This window comes from Anolis sagrei, chromosome 2 (assembly GCF_037176765.1).
Source record: "Anolis sagrei isolate rAnoSag1 chromosome 2, rAnoSag1.mat, whole genome shotgun sequence".
NCBI classification, from domain to species: Eukaryota; Metazoa; Chordata; class Lepidosauria; order Squamata; family Dactyloidae; genus Anolis; species Anolis sagrei.
Genome location: NC_090022.1, coordinates 71,694,986 through 71,718,200, shown reverse-complemented (window position 1 = coordinate 71,718,200; position 23,215 = coordinate 71,694,986). Strand labels below are relative to the sequence as shown.

Below are 23,215 nucleotides of genomic sequence, written 5' to 3'. Positions count from 1 at the left end.
TGCAGAAAGCTAAAGTGACGTTGGCTCCTAACTCACTCCGAATCTGATTGAACACGGAGTAAAGCGTGTTGGAAGTGCTATTTTCATAACACTGGAGAAAAAGTGAGATATAAATAACACTAATAACGTTTTTAAAACACACACATGCAACCCCCTTGGTTTTATTCAGTTCAGTTGTGTCCTATTTTTATCTATCCCCATTCAACTCCATGGCTATTTTCATACAAATAACGCTATGTAACAAAATTTGAAAAATTCTTTTCCTGGTTGAAAGTGTTATTTCCTGTTTAATTGTGCGGTACTTACTTTGAAAGTAATAGTTGTGCTCTAGAAACTTAATTTTTATTGTATTGTCGAAGGCTTTCATGGCCGGAATCACTGGGTTGTTGTAGGTTTTTTCAGGCTATATGGCCATGTTCTAGAGGCATTCTCTCCTGACGTTTCACCTGCATCTATGGCAGGCATCCTCAGAGGTTGTGAGGTCTGTTGGAACTAGGAAAAATTGGTTTATATATCTGTGGAATGTCCAGGGTGGGATAAAGAACTCTTGTCTGTTGGAGCTAGGTGTGAATGTTTTAACTGGCCACCTTGATTAGCATTTGATGGGCTGGCAGTTTTTTGGTGTAGCTTGTTAGTGCCTGGGGGAATCTTTTGTTGAGAGGTGATTAGTTGTCCCTGATTGTTTCCTCTCTGGAGTTTCCCTGTGTTTGGATGTTGTTTTGCTGTTATAATTTTAGAGTTTTTTAAAATACTGGTAGCCAGATTTTGTTCATTTTCATGGTTTCTTCCTTTCTGTTGAAATTGTCCACATGCTTGTGGATTTCAATGGCTTCTCTGTGTAGTCTGACATGGTGGTTGTGAGAGTGATCCAGCATTTCTGTGTTCTCAAATAATATGCTGTGTCCAGGTTAGTTCATCAGGTGCTCTGATGAACCAACCTGGACACAGCATTTTTATGGCTGAGAGTAGTATTATTATTTTCTTCAGTCTAGGCACTTCATTTGTAATTTTCCTTAATGAAAATATGCCATTTTTAACCTTTCACTGTGCAGACTGCAAAAACATTTTTTTTGGAGTTTATAAACTTTTTCCATGTTTTTATGATAGAACCAATTAGGAATAACATTTTAAACCCAGGAACCAAAATTGTGTTACATAGTTTAATTGTGTTGGACAGAGATGTGTATGTGCATGCATTTTAGAGGTCTTATCATTGACAGAACTTGCTAAAGTTCATTTTTTGAACTACAACTCCCAGAATATCCCTTTAAGAATCCCCTTTTTGTAGTAAAATAGAGGGAACTTCTCAAGGTCTAGGTCTGTTGGATGTAATGAACCTTCATTTCCATGGGCAGAAATCTATAGTTGAAAGGATATTATATTGAAGATGGAGCCAACTTGTTTTCTGGTGTTTCAGTGAATAAAGCACAGAGCTATGGATTCAAATTATAGGAAAATAGTTTCCACCTTAACATTAGGAAGAACCTAACTCTCCTTTGGATATTTTTTGTATTAGAGACTGGATGGTTATCTGTCGGGAATACTTTGATTGTGGCAGAAGGTTGGAATGGACAGCCCATTGTCCGTAGGTGGAGAAGATCTGCTCTTGAAGCCTCCTTATTGTGGTAGCAACTATCTGCATTTAGTTTTGACAGTTCTGATCCTGGGATGCTGTAAGTTTTCAGAACATGGGCATAAAGGCTGAAAAACTCACAGCAACCCAGTGGTTCCAGCCATGAAAGCTTTCAACAGTTCTGATTCTCTGTCATCTCACTTTTTCATTCCACCTCCTCTCACTTTTACCTATAACTTACTTTAATTCATGTAAACTGAGTTCAAACTGCAAAAGTAGTTTGCACTCAATGAACTCACGAGAGGAGAGGAATGGGCAGAACTTTGTCTTTCCTAGACACCAAACTGCTACAGCCCCCTTCCAGATCTTATATTTGTTTTCATTTGTCATCCTGATCATACTCAGATGTTGGTTGGACACATATTTATTTATTTATTTATTTATTTTATTATTTGAACTTATATGCTGCCACTCCCCTGGGGCTCGGAGCGGCTTACAAGAATGGCTAAAATCTAACAAAATTTAAAAGCAATTTAAAACAATTTAAAAAGAAGCAATATCAAACATTAAAAGCCTGTCGAAACAGGTATGTCTTACATGCCCTGCGGAAAGCTGGTAAGTCCCGCTTACCAGCTTTCCGTGGCAGAGTATTCCAGAGTGATGGTGCCACTGCTGTGAAGGCTCTGTGTCTGGTTGCTGTTAGACACAAGGTCTTGACACTGGGAATTTCCAATAAATCTCGGTCCTTGGAATGGAGGGATCTCTGGGGTTGGTAGGGGGTGAGGCGGTCCCTCAGGTACATCAGCCCCAGACCATGCAATGCCCCAGCTTTCATCTATGAAACCTTGGATAGCATGGAAGAGAGCTCCATTGGTGTACTTTGATGGGATAATCAATGAAAGAGGACATATGGGGGTGCTGGTGTCTCTCTGAGATGGGGATTCATGAGGTCCACTGTTCCCTTGTTTCTTGAATAGGAATGAAAAATGTATATCAACCAAGCAGCCACCACAGCACAGCTCTGCTACATTTCATCCTCCAGTTTTAATGTCCATCTTTCACTCTCATTGATGCTGAGAAAATCACATTGGTGTTAGGAGGAAAAGGCTAGATCTTAAAAATGAAGGAAGGGAAGGGGGAAGCTGCTTACCTTCTACCTTCCATCCTGACCACTGTGATCTAGTGAAGGCCTAGGAAATTATCATGGCTGCTCCTTTCTCTGCACCCATACAGGATGCCTTTGTTCTCTATTGCAAACATAATGGATTAACATCGAACAAGTCATAATACCCAGCTGTCATATCTCCACAATGTCATAAATAATGTCCCTTCCTCAAGTACCAAGAATGTGACATCTTCTTGCGATCATTGCATGAAAAATGACCTTTATTTCCTATTTCATAATCTACTTATTAAAATGCCCAGATATCATTTTAGAAATGCAGGGAAACTAAGATCATGTCAGCTTATCTATCAACACTTTGCAAGTTTTTGCTTCCCAAAATCTTTTCTGATTTCTTTTAACATCAGATTTCTAACTTGAAAGAAGAAAAGGGAGAAGACTAGAATAGCAAAGTCTACAAAAGATCTGTTTAAAGAAATGCCCCTTAATAATTTTTAAAGGGTGCAGGGGGCTGTTTTTTTTTTTTTTTTTTTTTTTTACTCCTCTCTTTATTTTCCAAAGGTTTTAATTTTGTGAATTTTGGAGCACTGGCAAGAAATTTCTTCATAGCACATCCTATGTGCATACATACCCACCAACTGTCCCAATTTGACTGGGGCAGTTCTGATTAAACCTCAGTTATCTCACTTTTCCAGCTGTTTTAAAATGTCCTGATTTCTCTCCCCTCTCCTTCACATTTGTACACAGCTTATTTCAGTTGCTGCAAACTGAATGAAAGTGTAGTTTGTACACAACTCAATCATAGTAGAGATGGGAACAGAACCTTGCTCTTCTCATTTGGCTTGAGCAAAAACAAACAGCTGCATCCTCTCTTTGCTTCTCTGTTCTTAATAGTAACTTTTGTAATCTTGATCGCGCTGTCGTGTTGCTTGGCCACACATGTTTCAATTTTCATCTGTAAAATGTTAGCATCATAGAATGATGAGTTGGAAAAAAACCACAAGAGCAATCCATCCCAACTCCCTGCCATACAGGAACATAAAATCAAAGCACCCCAGACCGATGGCCATCCAGTCTCTGTTTTAAAAAAACCTCAAGAGAAGGAGACTCCACAATGCTCCGAGGCAGCTTATTCCACTCCTGAGATGGAATCTCTACTCCTGCAATTTGAATCCATTGCTTAGTGTTCTAGTCTCTGGAGCTGCAGAAAACAAGCTTGCTCCATATTCAATATGACAGTATTTAAACATGGCTATCAAGTATCCTCTGAGCATTCTTTTTGCCAGGCTAAACATACTCAGCTCCCTCAGCTGTTTCTCATAAGCTTGGCTTCCACACCTTTGGCCATTTTGGTTGCCGTTCCCTGGACACTTTACAGCTATCAATAGTCTTCTTGAATTGCAGTGCCCAGAACTTGACACAGTGCTCCAGTTGAGATCAGACAAAAGCAGAACAGAGTGGGAATTCCCTCCATGTTGAAGAGTATACTGCATATGAAATTCGTGGTCTGGGCTTTCTCATAATTACCATTAATGAATTTATAAGAGAAGACCTCTGTAACAATGATGAGTTCTGAGGGATCTGACTGTTCATATCCTTAGGTCAGTTTCACTTGAGTGACCAAATGAGCCTAGAGAGGGAAAGAACCCGTCCTGTGTGGTCTTCCCTCTCTCGGTAATGCAGGATTAACACATTTTCCCACCTCTGTTTTTGCTTCTCTAGATAAATGTATTCATACATGCCCTCTCTAATCTAGCCTCTGCACCTGGCTTTCTGCACTCTGGAGAAGCCCTCTTTGCATTCCTTATCTACACAGATTCAGGGAGCAATAACTTAAAAACCATTCTCTTCTGCAAACTGCAGTGGTGTGAACCATAGATCATTTGGATATCAGGAAGCCCTTGTTGTTTCCAGTACTGGCCGCACAGAGTGGAAATCCTGCCACATCAGGCCACAAGGTGTGTGTGCGTGTTTGAGGGCTGTTGCTGATGAGGAATGAAATAGAGACCACAATGAGCCAGGAAGGACCCCCTAAATGTCTTAACATTGTCTTTCCACCAAGATAAATGGCTTCCTTTCTATACTAGTCATGAGTCGTTTTCTCACCACCATTAGTGCCTGCCAAGTAGGTTATTTTTTTAATACTGATGGTGTTTCTATACTGCTATCAGACTATAGCAAGACTCCTTCCCCATCCCAGCCATCAGAGCTTTGTGTTTTGGGGTGATTTAGAATTGTCCATACTTACCTGGCATGGGAGATAGTTAGAATTATCCAGGGATTTTACAGATATTGATTAGAGGCAGAACTTTATTTCTGTGCTTGGGATCCATGGTTCCTAAAATGAGATTGAAGTAGATTTACTGGGATCTATGGAAAGAAATAATAGCATTAATTGGCATAGAAATGAAAACCTGTCATTGGGCATCATCATTTGTTAAATGACAATGCAAGATTCATGGTTCTAGATCACTCAAAAAAGCTGATATCTGGGCAATGGGAGTAACATGGCTATAGTAGAAAAAGGCACAGCAAAGGCACAGTAAAGGTTGCTTTTTATATTCTTGCTATGGGGTGCTCAAATTTACCGTCTACAAAAAGTAATGTTTCCAAGCTTTGAGTTTATAAATTAGCATTAGCCTGTGAAAATATTTGATACAGAGATGCTCAAGGATTTTATTGATTTGGCTTCTTAAAATGCACTGATTGACTTGTTTGTCCTGGACTAATATGTGGATTGTTCTCCTTTGGTTTTTGCCCTTTTCCAAGTGATGCAATGCAATTGTCTTCAAACATGTGATGCAACAGCTACAAAAGCAACATCAATAGTGTCTAGATCCAGAGAAGTCATGCTACCCTTCTATTCTGCCTTGGTCAGACCACATCTGGAATACTGTATCCAATTCTGGGCACCACAATTGAAGGGAGATGTTGACAAGCTGGAATATTTCCAGAGGAGAGCAACTAAAATTATCAAGTATCTGGAGAACATGCCTTATGAGGAGCGGCTTAAAGAGCTGGGCATGTTTAGCTGCAGGGAGGAGGGAGCAAGCTTGTTTACTGCTGCCCTGGAGACTAAGATGCAGAACAATGGCTTCAAACTACAGGAATGAAGATTCCACCTGGACATTAGGAAGAACTTTCTGATTGTGAGAGCTATTCAGCAGCAGAACACTCTGCACCAGAGTGCGGTGGAGGCTCCTTCTTTGAAGGCTTTTAATCAGAGGATGGATGGCCATCTGTCAGGGCTGTTTTGAATGCAATTTTCCTGCTTCTTGGCAAGGGGTTGGACTGGATTGCCCATGAGGTCTCATCCAATTCTATGATTCTATGCAACATGTTGCATGTTAACATATACAGTATAGATATTTTAGAGTTAAAAACATACAAAATATTTTTTAGGGAATGTATCTTAAAAGTGTGAAAATTTTCACTAATTTCAGATTGAAGTGGAAGCACGATTGTATGTGCTTCCACTTACACAAGTGTGTAAGCACTTGTTTACTTATCTGACATCAACTCAAAATTGGTATCAGAGTAGATTAAAAACGTCCTGTGTTTCATGTAAGAGAAATGCATTGTGTTTCCTGTGCTTCTACTTGCTCACTACAGAGGCAATTTGAAGAAGGAGAAAGCAGGGAGAACATAGCAGCACCTTTCAGACTAACTTTTAAAATATATGAGCTTTCATGGGTATAAATCCATTTCTTTGGATGCAGAACAGAGGCCCCTTCCACACAGCTGAATAAAATCCCACATTATCTACTTTGAACTGGAATATATGGCAGTGTGGACTCAGACAACCCAGTTCAAAGCAGATATTGTGGGATTTTCAGCCTTTATATTCTGGGTTACATGGCTATGAGGAAGGACCCAGAGTGAACATCTGCAGAAATAAATTCATATCCATGAATGCAAAATTAAAATCCAGATAATCTTAAAGGTGCTGATGCATTTTTCTCTCCCCTTCTCTTTATTCTGCCGCAGACTAACATAGCTACTCCTTGAAGACTCAGATCAGTACCTCGTATATTTGGCTATATTTGATCCCTAGTAAATCTAGCTGAACTTCAGTTTCAGCAAGTTTCCAGTCCTGTGTCTTGTTTCAATTCTGACTTACAGCAAAAGCCCCTAATTTTTTTGCATGCAGACCCAGAATTGCTGTGCCACATCTGGTGGCCAGACGATGTTTCATTTCTTCATATGAGAAAGAAATGAAAGTGCAAAGCACCCACTTCTTGTAGTATGCTTGGCTAATAGTTGAAAACATACTATTTTTTCTATTGATATCACTGTCTCTCTCTAGGAAACTGACTATTTGTAACAGGGCAGCAGAAAAAGCAGGTTATCTCTGGTTGGGGATTTCCTCCTCCACTCTTGTCAGTTTACTGCAAGACTACAGCTGAGTTAAAACTTGCCTTTTAGAAAGTTTCACTTGCTACCACAGCTCATGACTGCCATCGCAAGTCTCCTCTCTGTATCACTAATTGGGAACCAAGTACAGTTTGGTGCAGCAACTTGTAAGGCTTCTGAGATGAATGTTTGAAAACAGTTTTCCTCCTCTTCATGCTAGGAAGGGAGTGACTCATTGAATTTCTCTCAGTCTCTTCTCCCTTTTCTTCCTCACTGGTTTGGATGACTGAGTGCCTTGGTGAAAAGCTAGTGCAGCAACTTAACTTCTTAACAGGTAAGTCTGCTCCAGGCGTTCGGCATTACTGATAAATCTGCATTTGAAATACACAAATGCATATGTGGGAAAGATCCTTGTGTATTAGAGCAATCACCTATCAGGAATCCAACAACGTTCCTAATATATTCTTGGAATGTGGAGGGAGGCCAGGAGTGACAGATTTAACAGATTCCTGTGTCTTGGACCTTGCAGGAAGCTCAATATTCTGGGTGGGGAAAAGTGTGTTTTTGTTGGAGAAATGGCAATTAGCCATGATTGCTAATATCTGATAAAATCTTCTACACTTCTCCCACATATACGGCTGCTGCTGGTTTGACATTTTGCTCCTCTAACACTGACACCAACCCTGTGCCCTAGCTTACTATGAGCCCCTGCTCAAGATTTTCTATGGGCTTCAAACAAATATGTTCAGCTCCTTGACTTTAACCAGATTGTTTTATAAGACTATCTACCCCAATTTTCTTTCCCTAATTTGGCCCTATGATGAGACAGTATTTAGGTTTGTTGGGCTTAAATCACATTCATGGCCATGATTAGGGGAGGCTGATGACAATATGTTATGGAGAAAAGGAAAAGGCAGGATAACATGGAGATGTTATCTTAAGGCTCCTTTGGCAGTGGCAACCTCCAAAGTCTTGAATTATCTAGAAGGCAATGTTGCAACAGATGTGACTGCATTCTAATTTCAATGTGTATATGTCATTGGTGAGTGGCATTTTTTGCTAACAGCAGAAATAATAAGAAGCAGGAAGGTCATGAGCTCTTTTGTTATTTTAGAAGACAGAAGGAAAAGTCATTGCAGGACTCGTGAGAAGCCACTATGAGCAATGCTGGAAAGCCAGTGGGACCAGAACCAGCTCTTATGACTGCGGTACCAAAAAGAAAGAGGGGGCGACCAAGGAAACAGCCACAGGTAAAAACATCCATCCACTTAGTTGTTCAATATTCTGCTTTTTTATCAATTTGGGATATATGGTATTGGGTGCTAATGCCCTATATGGCATAATCAGAGTTATACAGAATAACTAGAATGGAGATTTTATTACATTATTCCAATCTGGGGTCCAAAAAGCTTTTTGTTTGCATGTACTCACCTATGTAAGCAGAAAATAACTTGGTGGTTTTGAACTTGGCCATTCGGGTTATGATTTGTTCAATTTTAGAAGAAGGAAATGTATCTTACCTCAAATCTCAGTTCTTAAATCCTAAAGATGGCTTGCAAAAATGCAAGCAGACCCACGTAGGCACACAAGGTGAACACATTTTCCTCTGGTGTGATATGTCTTTGCAATAAAGAAGCTTATATACTATAATGATGATGTTTGCATATCTGAATAATGTGGGCAGGGAAAATATATGTATTTGATCAATATTGAAATCATAACAAATATGCATCTGATTATTACAAAATAGTATTTCAGTAGTGCATAGAAGAATGAATATTTATTCAGATAAACTGATTAAGACTGATGGAAGCCACACTTAAATTGTACAACACAACCATAGCAACAGCAGTTAACAACAACAACAACAACAACAACAACATATAGTTGTTTTTGTTGTTGCCTTTGTTTTGTTTTTGTTTTGTTTTTGTATTGCTGTTTTTATTTTTTATGGGTTTTTTTGTTTTCATATTTCTGAAAATAAACAACATATAGCAATTGCAACAAGAAACCATGCCTGCTTGTACCTCTGCTAATATTTTTACACAATGCATATGCTTTTTCCCCCTAAAGTGTTCTGGGGTTTTGGGGGTTTTTTTTGTTTTTGTCTTTGTTTTGTTTTTGTCTTTCTGAAAATCCTGTATTACTGCTTTGCTTCATATTTCCCTTTTATTTATCTATGGTGACATTGTTCGGCTACCCAAAAAAGTCAGGGGGTGGAAATTCTCTTAGTATATGAATGTTTGTCTGTTACAGAGAACCTGAAGGGTTAGCTGTGATTGCTTCTTATGTTATGGCAAAACATTGCAGAATTAAAACTAACAGGAAACCATGCTTCCACCATGTGGTGGAAGCTCCTTCCTTGGAGGCTTTTAAACTGAGGCTGGATGGCCACCTGTCAGAGGTACTTTGTGCTTTTCCTGCATAACAGAGGGTTGGACTAGATGGCCCATGTGGTCTCTTCCAGCTCTAACAGATTTATTATAGATCTGTCATGGACAATATAAAATAACCCATTAAAATAATCCCAAATCGGTTCATATCGGCCATAAAATTATCAAAATTAATTAAACAGTCTAAAATACCCAGAGAGGTAAAATGTGATTATAAAGTGCAGGTTTTAGGCTTCTGTCACCATTAGTTAAAAGCTATTGTATACCTGCCAAATAAATAAATGCATTCAAGAGCAGGACTAAATTGTCTCCAGAAATCAAGAATAACTCAGGACTTGCAAACTCAGGGTCCATCCACCTGTAATGCATTCTTCTTCTCATCTTACTGCCCACTACTTTACCAATAAACCATGTCATCTCCTGATGTGTCCAAAGTACAATAGCCTTAGTTTGTTTGTATTTGCTTCTAGAGGTGCTTCAGGGGTCAGTTTGTTCTAGGAACTATTTCTTGATCATTTTCACATTACAATACAATCCCTATATCTGCAAGGGATATGTTCCTGTACAAACCACAGAAAACCATGAATTATAGTAAACCCTATTGAAATGAGTTACTTCTACTGGAAGTTACTTTACAATCACCCAGGAGGACCTAGAAAATTTCTAGAGAATACATATTTTGTCAGATGCAGGTGGTGAAACTCAGTCCTGTGGCTATGAGATCATTCTGAATATAATATTCATAGAATTCCAGCATAATGTTTTAAGTATTTTCTTCCTGTCAGCTTTCCTCACTGTTGAACTTTCACAACTATACGTAGAAATAGAAAGTTATAAATCCAGAGATGCCAAGGTTTCTAAAGCACATAGGTTTTGAATTGTGAGTTTTTAAAAATGTAACATTAAAAAGAATTTGAAAGATTTTGAATTAAGAAATGCATTTCTTAATTTAAAATCTGCATAATGAAATTGGAAAATAACTATATTTCTGATAGTCCCCAGTATTCCTTTTATTTCTGCTCCATGTTCATTTGCTTTTTAAAAAGATTGCGTTCATGCTAGCACTTTTAAAATTTAAATAAATGCTTCTTAGCTAAATGTAACTTGGTAACAACAACAGAACAGAAAACCTAGGATGATGGATTTTCTGACAGGATACACAAAGAATATAATAAAAAGCCAAAATCCAATATACCACTTACAATTCTCCCACTGAGTAAAAATTCTTGTTTGTCTTTTTTAGTTCTGAAAAAAGATTTAACACCCAACAATCTGTTACATGAGTAAGATAAAAACCTGTTTGAATTTTGACAAACTCCCCAAAAAGTCAGCTATCATTCTAGGAATTATTGACATCTTTTGGAACTAGTCATCTAAGGCCCGTTCTACACTGCCATATAATCCAGATTATGAAAGCAGAGAATCCACATTATCTGCTTTGAACTGGATTACATGAGTCTACACTGCCATATAATCCAGTTCAATGCAGATGATCTGGATTTATATGACATTGTAGAAGGGACCTAAGAAATTGTAGAAGATGTGAATTATTCTTTGTATTCAAATGATAATCTTATTTCTTGAAATGTTTGAAATTTAAAATAGTTTGGATTAATCAACTTGTTTCCTGCACCTGTTGAATTTCTATTTTGTTTTGTGTGGGTATGTGGTCTCTGTGTATCCTCTCAGAAAATCCATCATCATAGACTTTCTGCTCTAATGTTGTTATCAAGTTCCTTCAAGCTAATTTGGACTAATGGCAGCCTCAATATATAATGAAGGAGGTCTGCCATTGTCTTCTTCTCAGGCCGAGGGAATGCAGCCTGCCCAGGATCTCCCAGTAGGTTTCCAAGTGGCAATTCTAACCCTGGCCCCCTGAAGCCCAAGTCCAAAATCACTGCACCATGCTGCTATTTACCGTGGAAGTCAATTTTCTTTCTCTGTCCAAACAGGAGATTGTTGACCCATTGCCACCAAAGAAACCACGTGGAAGACCAAAAGGAAGCAAAAAGCTGAGTGCTGGTAGTGGGCAGATGGTAAGAGGGGACAAGTGGCTGAAACTTATACAATAGCTTTTAACTAAAGGGGAAGAAGCATTTTTATTCTCTCAAATACTCTAGCTTTTGTTTGGGAGAAACATGGCATAATGTAAGAATATCATTGAGATGGAATCAAATCTGGACTGGTTTCTATTTGTATGGAAAATCTGATAAGACTTTGGACTAATGTATTTGCCTCCCACAAATTCTTTATATCTTGTTGATCTTGTCCCATATTGTGACTTACAGTTTGTACTGTGCAGTTATAAACTGAGTAATTTTATTTATTTATTGTATATCTTCACACACACTCCTAAACATATTTTATATTCATATTCGTTTGTTCATTACTCAACCCATCTCTTCCTACAGATGGAGGAGTAGTAGCAGGAGAGAAGAATGTGTGTGCATTTTTAGTTTATCTCTTTGGCTTCCTCTCATTCCTGTATCTAGTGAAAGTTTTGCAAGCGACGAGGTTCACACAATTCCTTCCATTTTGAGTCCTGCCTCTTCTTTCATTGGCTGTTTCCTCCACTTATATAGCACAGTGTCATGTATTCATTGCAAAGCTATTGCTTTTTGTCCAATTGCACAATATATAATTTCTCTCTATTATTATTAATTTAATGTAGCTGAGGGAACCTGGTTTGTTTGTTTTTTTGTCATGTCAGGAGCATCCTGAGGGAACCTGTGATCTGAATGGATGCGGGGCTATTCACCCCCAAATGGTGGAGGGGCACCCCATGGCCCAAAACATTGTGTACTCTTTAATACACTATTCTTTGATATCCTGAATCAACCTTGACTTAACAACAGCCTGCTCTGGATCAAAATGATGGTGGTTGTCCTCATTATTATCATTCTCTTGTTGTTTCCATTGCATTTCCCCCACATTTTTACTATCTCAGTGGTATTTTTCTCCTGCTGCCATTCTTCTTCCTTCCAGGTTCCCTTATTTATCTTCATTTCAAGGCAATTGACAAGATTTCCGTTATGTGAGACCTGAGTCTAATGCACTTTGGAGATTTCCCATGTTTTAGTTGGGACACTTTTTCCTTTTTTTCTTTGTTGTTGTTGTGTGTCTTTAAGTAATTCCCATGCTGTGGCTACCCTGAGCAACCCTATCACAGGGTTTATGCAGAAGAGGTTACCATTACCTTCCTGTAAGACTTGGTCAAAGCCACCCAATGGGTTTTATGAGTAGGGGTCTAACCCTGGTCTCCAGTATCATAATCCAATGATCAAATGACTTCACTACACCAGCTATTGCTTCAATAAACACTAAATGGACTCTTTTTTTACCTGTAAACTTCTATATGCCTCCTGATTCTCAAAGCCTGGATCTTTATCTTGGTCTTCCTGTAAATAATAAATGGTAAGATTTTTTCAATGGATAGTATCCTTCAGAATTGACCAAAAGGTTCAGTCAAACTTTAGAAATTTTTTATAATTTATCCTCACTGATTTCCTAGGGTTGGCACAAGCACTAAAAACTCTCATAGTTTTCTTGTTGATACCTTCCCCCATATCTTGAGCTGACACTAAGCAGTCTTGGGGATCTGGATTTGGTCTAGCCATGTTTTTCACAAAGTACTCTGGGCTTAACATTCTTGGGACAAATTTGAAGATTTTTAAATAAAATGGCTAAGACAGATATTCCCATAAGGCATCCTGGGGGGGGGGGGGGGGGGGCTGACCAGGATTTCCTCAAACCTCATGCTCATTCTTCCCTCCATTGTTGTAGCAAATTACCCTCTTGGCCATCTCCCACTTTTACTTTGACTTCTTGTGTGTCAACTTTTGCTCTCAGTTTTCCACTGCATTCTTTTACTAAATAATTAAACTATGTAAGATGATTTTTGTTCCTGGGTTATAAATGTCATTTTCTCATTGGCTCTATCATAAAAACATAGCACATTTTGCTATAGTTTATCAATGAATATCTCATCAAGTCTCAACCAATTCAACATAGTTTGTGGCAGCCACAAAAACAAAATTTCTGAAATATAACAACTACTTTCAAAGTAAGTGCCACACAATTAAGCAGGAGTACCACTTTCAAACCAGGAACAGAAAATCCTTCAAATTTTGTTACATAGTGTTATTCTCCCTTCCCTGTTATCACCAGGTGCTCCTCACCAAGAAAACTTTAAGAATGTTGAGTACTTTGGTTATAAAGACAATGTGTTTCCTGAGGTGGTGGTTATTTTTTTCTTATTATTTATTACAGGTGCATGCTTCAGTTGAAAAAAGGCCCAGGGGAAGACCACGAAAATGGGTGAGTTGAATAGAATCAAAACTCGGTTGTGTTTGGCACTCCCCAGCTAAGAATCATTTAAAGACGAAGGCTCAAGAGTGATTATATGCATCGTTCTCATTCTAATCAGAAGTAAAACTTGGAAGGCAAGTGACATCTGGGATGTTACATCTGCATGAGGCAATGTGAGGTAATTACCTCAGGTAGCAGGCGCTGGATGGTGTGGAGAAGATCACAGCAAAAACAATAGCAGCCTCTTGCCCAGGCCTTTCTTAGGCTGTATCTATACTGTCATTTGACCCCACTTTAACTGCCATGGCTAAATGCTATGGGATCCTGAGAGTTATAGTTTGATGAGGCATTAGCACTCTTTGGGAGAGAAGAAGAAAGATATTATAAAACTATAACTCCTATGGTTCTATAGCATTGAGCCATGACAGTTAAAGTGGTATCAAATAGCATTAATTCTAAAGTCTAGATCAATGGTTCTCAACCTGTGGATCCCCAGATGTTTTGGGCTTCAACTCCCAGAAATCCTAACAGCTTGGTAAACTGGCTGGGATTTCTGGGAGTTGTAGGCCAAAACACCTGGGGACCCACAGGTTGAGAATCACCGGTCTAGATGAACTCTCAGAGGATAAAGCTGTAGATTCCTCCACCACCAAAGCTAACCCGCTTCCCTTATTCATGGTGAAAGAAGCTGGCTTATCACTAATACTGGAATAAAACTCAAAGTGGGACTTACTTCCAAATAAATATACACAAGAGTGCACACTCTAAGTCTTTCACCAGTTAGTCTTCTTACCGCCCACAATGCCCAATAATTTTTCTGCATTACATCATAGATTTTGTGAAAACTCAACAAGCCTGGCCTGTGGAGACAGAAGAGACTTCTTAGAAGAAAAGACTTGGCTGTAATTGCTCTTGTTTCAAAGCAGCCTGTTAATACAATTATTTAGTCACCTGCAGAGGGAGATCTCTTATCAGTCAGAAGCAGGAAGGCAAATGGCAAAATGTTTCTTCTCTGTTTTAAACATTGACAGCCTGTTTTCTTAGAATAGCCAATTCATAAAATAAAATAACCTTTAAACACACACATCTCCACAAATTGGCAGGGGTTGCTGGAGTTGCTAAGGATCCTAAGTGAAGAGTCAGAACTGCTATAGTGGCTAACTCTACAACACCTGCTGACATTGTCTGCCCTGTGGTTAAACTGCCATCAACGAAAGGCAGAGGGGAGAAAGGCTCAGTCATCAGTCACCCCACAGCTTTGCAACTTTTCAACCTATTGGCAAGTGGCTGGCAAAAATGTGAGATCAGAAACAGAAGAGGCTTCTCCTATCTGGACCAAAGTTTTAGCCCAAGGGGTTCTTAGGGACTGGTCCAAGAACGAACACATCTGATCCCCAATGCACTTCTGAGTATTTCCTAAGAACACTCTGGCAATAAAGTGGAGGAGTTTTCTACACAAACAAACATACACATTGTGCATTCCTTAACTAGATTCTGAAATACTCCAAAATCCAAAATTGTCCAAATGGATGGCTAAGATAATGACCCTTTGCATTCTGTTGGTTCGGTGTACACCAACTTCATCTCATGCACAAAATACTATAAATATTGTCCATAAAATTACCTTCAGTCTAGGTGTACAATGTGTATATGAAACATAAATGAATTTTGTGTCTAGACTTGGGTCCCATATCCCAGATATCTCATTATGTATATGCAAGAATTCCAAAATAAAAAAATTAAGTAAATCAGAATCAAAAATACTTCTGGTCCCAAGCATTTTAGTTAAGAGATACTATTCATACATGCACTCGCACACACATCCACAGCCCACCTTTCCACCATCTTTGGGATTATAGCAAACACAGAAGAGCACTTGTGAGGACATATGTAGCACAAGTGAAAGTTGCTACAATGCAATTAAACTATCCATAAAATTGAAGTATTTAAGAAAGATCCATAAAAGGTCAAAAACTAAGTAAAATGTATATTATTAAAACCCCTTGAAGTCAGTTCATAAAACACAGTTGGAATTTTTTAAAAAGTTTGCATGTGCTGATAGACCATCTTCACCTCCCTAGGGAGTAAGCTATTAAGTGTGTGAATAGCCACAGAAAAGGCCTCATGGATGGAACCATGACAGTTAAAGTGGAATCAAAGTGCTAAATTTCTTTCATGCAAATAGACCCATTGTTATACAGGTAGTCTTTGGCCTGTCGACTGAATTTTGATGGAAGATCTAATGGATGGGTACTGTAGTTTCTTCTATTTATGTGGTTTTAAATTACATTTACAGGTAAGTGTCTCCACTCTGCCTACTTATTGCAGGTTGATCCTTCTTTAATTGTCACGGCTTCATCTTTTGTTAGTTGTATGTAGACTTCTAATGTACTTAGATTTCTCTACTAAAAAGCTTTAAATGGTAGTTCTACAATTCCATAAAACAGGACCATTACGTAAGTTAAGTGTTTACACTAACTGTGTTAAGCTAGACACAGTCTAGAGTCCTTGTACAACTACACAATCTTACCTGTTTTGACTTTTAATAACTCTCCAAGATCCAAGGCAGAGAAAAAAAAATTCCCATCACCTATTACCTCATATACAAAACATGGTAACAAATATATCTTAGATGCAAAATAGAGGACTTTTAATTTCTCCAAGAAGTACAGTGGTATTTGTAACTCAATCTATTGAAATGGGCTGCAGCCCCTTAAAATTTCACCAAAATAAAATTCCTCAAAATGTAAGGTGTCACAAATCTCTGGATTCAACTCAGACTCCATGCTCATTGCTATTTACTGCACTATATGTCCGTCTTCATTGCATTCTATAAAATCTTGGTATCCTATATCTAGATTGCCTGTCACAAGTTGATCTTAGGGCCCTTCCTCACAGTCATATAATCTAGAATATTAAGGCAGAAAATCCCACAATGTCTGCTTTGAACTGGGATATCTGAGTCCACACTGCCATATATTCCAGTTAAAGATAATGTGGGACATTATTCAGCTGTGTGGAAGGGGCCTAAGAAACATTCACTGATATTAAGTTGTTACCTCTTGTTGCATGGGCATTTTAAAATTTTATTATCTATTAGCAGTTGTTTCTCTCCCCACCCCTAACACCCTTGCAGCTTGTTGTCCAGGAAGAAGAACATCAGGAAGGGGGAGACGACCCAAGTTGCAATGTATGCCCTGCCACTGAAGGTTTGTGTGACAATTTAAAAAAAAAACAATGGGAAGAGCACTAGGTTCTTGTGGGTTTTTTCGGGCTATAGGGCCATGTTCTAGAGGCATTTCTCCTGACGTTTCGCCTGCATCTATGGCAAGCGTCCTCAGAGCAACTCTGCTTTGAAACTGGGGTGGAAGGACTGCAGCTTCCACCACAGAAATAAGATATATGCCAATGGTTTTCAGGCAGCCAGAAAGGAAAAATAGTCGTCATATCACTAGCTTTGCATCTCCTTTTTACATGCTGTTAAGTTTCTTAAACATGTTAGGTTACCAGGTAAACTGGGGACTGTTAAACAGTCAAGCGCTGCTGTCTTGATTTGTATGAAAGTGAGTGGAGATGCCACTTGATAAATTCCGAGGTGTCTAACCTCAATTGTTTGAATCCATTTCCTTTCCAGTTCTGCTGTCGTGTCACTTCTCCCCACCAAGGTGCCTGGTGACATCAGCACAGCCACAGACTCCTTTGTGATGGCCTCACTTCCTACCCAATTCTCTGTCAAACCTGTTTTTTAAATAGATATTTCATGCCACTTTAAACAACAGCTTCAGCGTGCTGCACATTCCACTTCTCTGCTCTGAATAACCGCATTCATATCCACCTACGCACCTATACATATTCCTATCCTACACAATAAGATTGATAGAAATATAAATGACAACGCTTAATACAGCTGCTTAGAATGTCAGAAAAAACTATGTTAGTAGGTGCCAAGTCTTCTCTTGGACAGGGCAGAGGTGTGTAGCAACAAATATGCTTGAGACTCCCAGTGTTTTTGCCACTAAATTCCAAACTCTATGATGACTGGCCGTGTTTGCTGGGCTTCTGAGAGATGCAAATCAAAACATCTGGATGACCAAGAACTAACGCCCCTTCCACACAGTTGTATAAAATGTCACATTATCTGCTTTGAGCTGGATTATATGGCAGTGTGGACTCAGATAACCCAGGTCAAAGCAGATACTGTGGATTATCTGCCTTGATATTCTGGGTTATATGCTGTGTGGAAGGGCTCTGAGACCCACTCTCCTAGCTGATAGCAAAGTAGACCTAAAGGGTAATATGGACCCAAATATGAGAATATAATAAAAGTAATAAAAATATGGATCTAAACAGGGCAGTTTGAGGATATAAAAATCCAAGCAAATAGTTTTAGTCTGCTTCATGTAAGAGGCAAATGATCAGCCACACAAAAACTTACATGACTGTCCTAAGACATCAACATTGACATCTTCATTGTGGAAGTTTGGCAGGCAGACTCACAGCAACTGTATTGATAAGATCTGCAGTTAGCTTCTTAGAACTGTTCATTCATTTTTCATTCCCACATTGCTTTGCTCTGGGGCATCGTGGGGATGTCAAAATGGCATCATTCTGACAATCTATCACAGACACTTAGGGAAACTGGGTGTCCTTTACACACAGATATATTGATTTTGGAATGTGGAACACAAGAGAATGAAGAAGCCTAACCTTTTATCTGTCCATTATTTTTCCATTCTGTATTATCCATCATGCAACTTATTTGCTGCTGTTTATGAAGTATTTAGGATTCTCAGACAGAGAACTCTAGTGCCTTTGACAAAACTACCAAATCCAGGATTCTATAAGAGGCAAATATGACAAAGTTGTTATCAGTCCTGAATTTGTTTGTAAATCAGAACAGGTACATTTTTAAGTGTAACTCCAGGCACACACACACACTTTTGATAGCATAGGGAAGGGTTAACACTCTTATGGTGTTTGTTTTGCTGTTTGTGCCCCTGTTCAGAAGATTTCACCTCACTTTCTCTCCCAGTAATAATTGGATTTTGAAAAAAATGGCTTCTTGTGGGAGCAAGGATTGGCGAGAAAGCTCCAGGGAATACATCTTTTCCCCATGATAACTCCTTCAGGAATGAATTTCCCTTCTGAGGGGTAGATTTCTCTCTCACATGTTGTCTCATCCCCATTCTTAACTATGAGTCATATGTAAGTTGGATGTTTGTAACTCAGGGACTCTCTGTACTCTAATTCACTCTTCATCTCACTCTCTCTAGGTACATCTGGGAAAGGATGCCACCGGACCAAGACAAATGACTGAATTCAGGAGGTCATTGAGCACCTCCTTGGCTGTGGCTCAGCAGCAGCATTCTGCTTGCTGATTTGTCACTGAAGTAAAAGGAGTAGAATTGTCATTTTGCCCATGTAACCCATGCAAAATGAAGCCTGTGCCTGATTTCCCCCTGCCTCCATTACTGATGCCACTTTGTGTATTTGTCCCCCACCAAAGTTCTCTAACTTTCTCAAAAGGTTCACTTTTTGAATAGTAGGCTTTGACTGAAAAGGGATTCTGAGATCTCACATGCATTTGTGTAAAATGTAGCCCACATGCTGTTCTTTTCAAACCTTTATCCTCACTTTGTACCTTGTGTTGTGTGGGGAATGATCATGTTCCCAGAAAGCAAGGACACATGATCTTAATTATGTTTGCTGGAAAGCCTTACTTAGGTTCCTTCCTTGAAAGTCTTCTTAGATAATTTTCTGCTCTGATTTGAACCACATAGAAAACAACCTCTCTAGGCTTTATTTATGTGAGTGTAAAATAAGGACTCAGAGAGAAGGCTTCGACTACCGTTCAGCCAAGGGAACTCTCTGGATTATTTTTGGCAGTCACTTTCTTACATCCTCAGAGAAAGGCTATGACAAATCTCAGGGCAAAACTTGCCAAGGAAACTCCATTGTAGGTTCTCATTTGGGTTGTTATAAGTTGGAAATGACTTGAAGTTGTACCGCAACCAGAATTACTTAGAATTATGCATTTAACTGTTCTTTCCCAGATGAGCACCTGAAACCTATCTAGGTTAGATCTTCAAGGGAATTTAAATCAATTCTGTGCCTGGAATTTCTTGAGTTCCTCCTCTGACCCCGCCCCCTATGCGTAACTGACTTAAACAACTTTCTCTACTGGGAGAACCATCGGGTGATTGGTTTCAACCAGCCTCAAAGTGTGAGCAAAGAACAAATGGAGAATTTCTTGGCTTGGTTTGAGAGCAAATGTGATGAAAATATGATGCCTATTACACCACACCCCGCTGAGAAACTATAGAAATGTGATATAATGCTACTTCAAGTGTTCTCAGTTTATGTCAACACAGAAAGAGCCTTGCGGAATTGAACCAAAGGCCTTTTGGGATAGCCTCTTTGCTTCCACAATGGATGCTTAAATACCTCTACAGAAGTCTGTAAACAGGGCTTGAAGGTACAGTTGGTTTTACTTATTCACAGATGCAACCATTCAAGCCTTGAAAATATTTTTAAAAAAGAAAAAAACCCACTTGATTTTGCCATTTTAAGGGACACCAATTTTTCTACACCACTGTAAATCATGGGACTTGACTATCCACAGATTTTGGTATCCATAGAGTATCAAAGGGGGTGCTTTGAATGCGATGTTCCTGCTTCTTGACAGGGGGTTGGACTGGATGGCCCATGAGGTCTCTTCCAACTTTATGGTTCCATGATTCTATGATCCTGGAGCTAAATCCCAGAAGATACCAAGGGACCACTGCACAGCAATAATCTGTTCCTCTCATACACACTGATGTTGTCTCTGAGCCCATTTCTTTTGAATTTGGAGATTCCACATAGCTATTATGTATAACACAATGATCCAGTGGAGTGTGAGATGGGGGATTGAATTGATGATGTCTGGCCTATCGATCCAAAGCATGTTTGGTGGGAGAGGAAGAAGACTGCTGGGGACAAAAGATGCATACTATCTCAAGCACTGCCATATTTTTTTCTCCCTTTATTAGGGCACATGCTGGGAAAGGAAAGACATTGGTTCCAGTGTCTTTCATATACACATTTCCAGAATATTGTATTTTTGCCTTGGCTGTGAATACAACTAGAAAAGGGAGAGTGACATTTGCACCAGGAGCATTGAACCCTAACAAGCACTGAAAATGTCATCCTTGGTGTATTTGTGCCATCATCCTTTAAAGATATCTAATTAGAGATCTGAAAAATATTCAAAATCAAAATGCAAAATTATTTGAAAATGTGTTTCAAACAGAATGCCATTTTTATGTAGAAAATACTATTTTCTATTTAAAAAACCCCACATGAGAATTTTAACAACAACAATTTTATTGATTAGCCAGTTGGTCTTATCAAAAACAGACAGTGCAAACACAACATACAACATACATCTGGTCCTATTAAAATAGAACACAAATATATAGGAATTTATCAACTTAAAACCAATGTAGCTTAGCCATAGATATATGCATCAACTATCCTCGTCTCCCCTACACTGCACCCCTATCTGATCTATGTACTCTGATCTCCTTTTAGCAGCTTTAAACAAATAAAGGGCAACTTGTGTCAGCAGAATGGAGTTAAAACCAGCCAACAAAAATGAGTTTTTAGCCGCTGTATCCCAGCTTATTTTATTGCAAATGAAAGGCCATAAATATTTTTTCATTTCTTTTTCATGTAGGTTGCAGTTATGTAAAATGTGGATCAAATTTTCAACTTCAGGGGCCCCACAGATACAGAGCCTGGATGGGGCAGCCATAAAGTTCATATTGCCAAGATCATGTTGCTTCTAACTAATTTGTAGGCTATGAACGTGCTTATGCATTTCTTTCTTTTCAGAAGAAAAGAAAGCACACTAATTCGCTTGTACATAATCTAACCTTTTAAGCGACATAGGGAGTCGGGGGAGCAGGGCTTGAACTGGGTGGGTGAACTGTTTATTCTGTTACACAATGAAATATGGTGGTCTCTCAAAAACCACACCATTGTTGAAGACTGTCTCACAGTGAAAATTACTAATACCATTATTTCTTCTTTCAGGAATAAAAAAATAATGAATAATTATAGCCCAACATTTAATTAATGATTATTACTTCATCTTGAGGCAGTACCTTTTATAACAGCATTAGATGAGCCCATGTTCCAGGATTGCAGGAAGTTGAAACTCTTCCTTCTGTTGATTGTTTTTCATCTTTACTTTCTTTTGGTATCTTCCCCAACAACTTCAATAGAAGTTGTTTCTATAACAAGCCTATAAATTGTACCAGCAAAACCAAATCTAAATACTTGTTTTCCTGTGTCTTTAAACATTTGCTCCCGTGAATCACTTATATACACCTTTTGTGTGCATTGGGGCTGTAGCTTTAATAAATTGGCATATGATTGATTTTTTTTCTTCTGAATGTTTTACTGTTATTCATGTGCAGAGTTTTCATATGAACCTAGACCAAAGAAATATACCCAAAGATGCCTGGACTTTCTTCTGAAGTTGAAATCTTAAAATGCAGCAAGCTCCAAACAGTCAAGATCAAATGAATTTAATGTATTTAAAATGCCACTGTTTGCGATGATGTAGAAGAAAGCCAGGACCACTTTCATCTGAGGTCTAAAAGTTTGGGCTATTCCGATAGCTGATCTTCGTCTTTTCATATTTTTATAAAAGCCTTTTGCAAGGTTGGTTCTTTGAGTTTACTGTTAATAAACTTGTATCTCCAACACCACCTTTGGGCTTCCAGTTTGTTTGGACTTTGTGCTTTCCTACTTGATATGATAAGCACAGTGGGAGTGCAGGACATTTGCACATCATAAGACAGCTAAGCTTTGAATGCTTGAACTGACAAAAGCTTACGCTTATACAACGAGAATGGGGACAGTCCAACATAGAAAAATGGTCCAGCTGAAAAACTGGCTCAAAGGGAGAACACAGAGGTGGTAGTGGAAAACATGCCAGCCTGAGCTATTCCCTTATAGATTTGTTATGTTTACACTTTGCACTCATGTAGAGTGCACATCTTAAATGTAAAATGCAATTGTCGTACCCACGTGCATGCATCCCCTCTGTCAAAGAGACATATTCAGCAAATATTTAGGAATGACTGAGGTTTCATGTTGATTGTATACTACACAGGCTAACTTAGTGTTATCAGCAATGTTTCAGATATTTCTTTCCCAGCCCAGCCTGAAAATCCCAGGTATTCCCTGGTGGTTTCCCAAGTACAAACCAGGCTTGATATTACTTAGCGTCCAAAATTAGAGGGAAATTGTGTGTTCAGAGTAGTATAATGGTCTACGAGTATCCCTCCAAATGTTGCTGAACTGCAACATCCAGCATTCTTCACCACTGACTATGATGTCAAGGGCTGATGAGAGTTCTAGTCCAACATTATCCAGAGAGGCAGACATTGCAAATGGTTCTCAGAATTCTGTCTG

The 23,215-nt window shown here is 38.8% G+C and overlaps 1 protein-coding gene across 1 annotated transcript; it reads left to right on the top strand.

The window, feature by feature from the left end:
• The first annotated feature begins 7,028 nt into the window (after window positions 1-7,028).
• On the top strand, window positions 7,029-22,506 carry LOC132769142 (high mobility group protein HMGI-C-like). Its single transcript, XM_060765790.2, has 6 exons — window positions 7,029-7,383; window positions 8,164-8,299; window positions 11,395-11,478; window positions 13,712-13,759; window positions 16,887-16,959; window positions 19,024-22,506. The coding sequence occupies exons 2-6, from the start codon at window positions 8,207-8,209 to the stop codon at window positions 19,065-19,067; spliced, it is 342 nt and encodes a 113-aa protein (XP_060621773.2). The 5' UTR covers window positions 7,029-7,383; window positions 8,164-8,206; the 3' UTR covers window positions 19,068-22,506.
• Window positions 22,507-23,215: the final 709 nt, after the last annotated feature.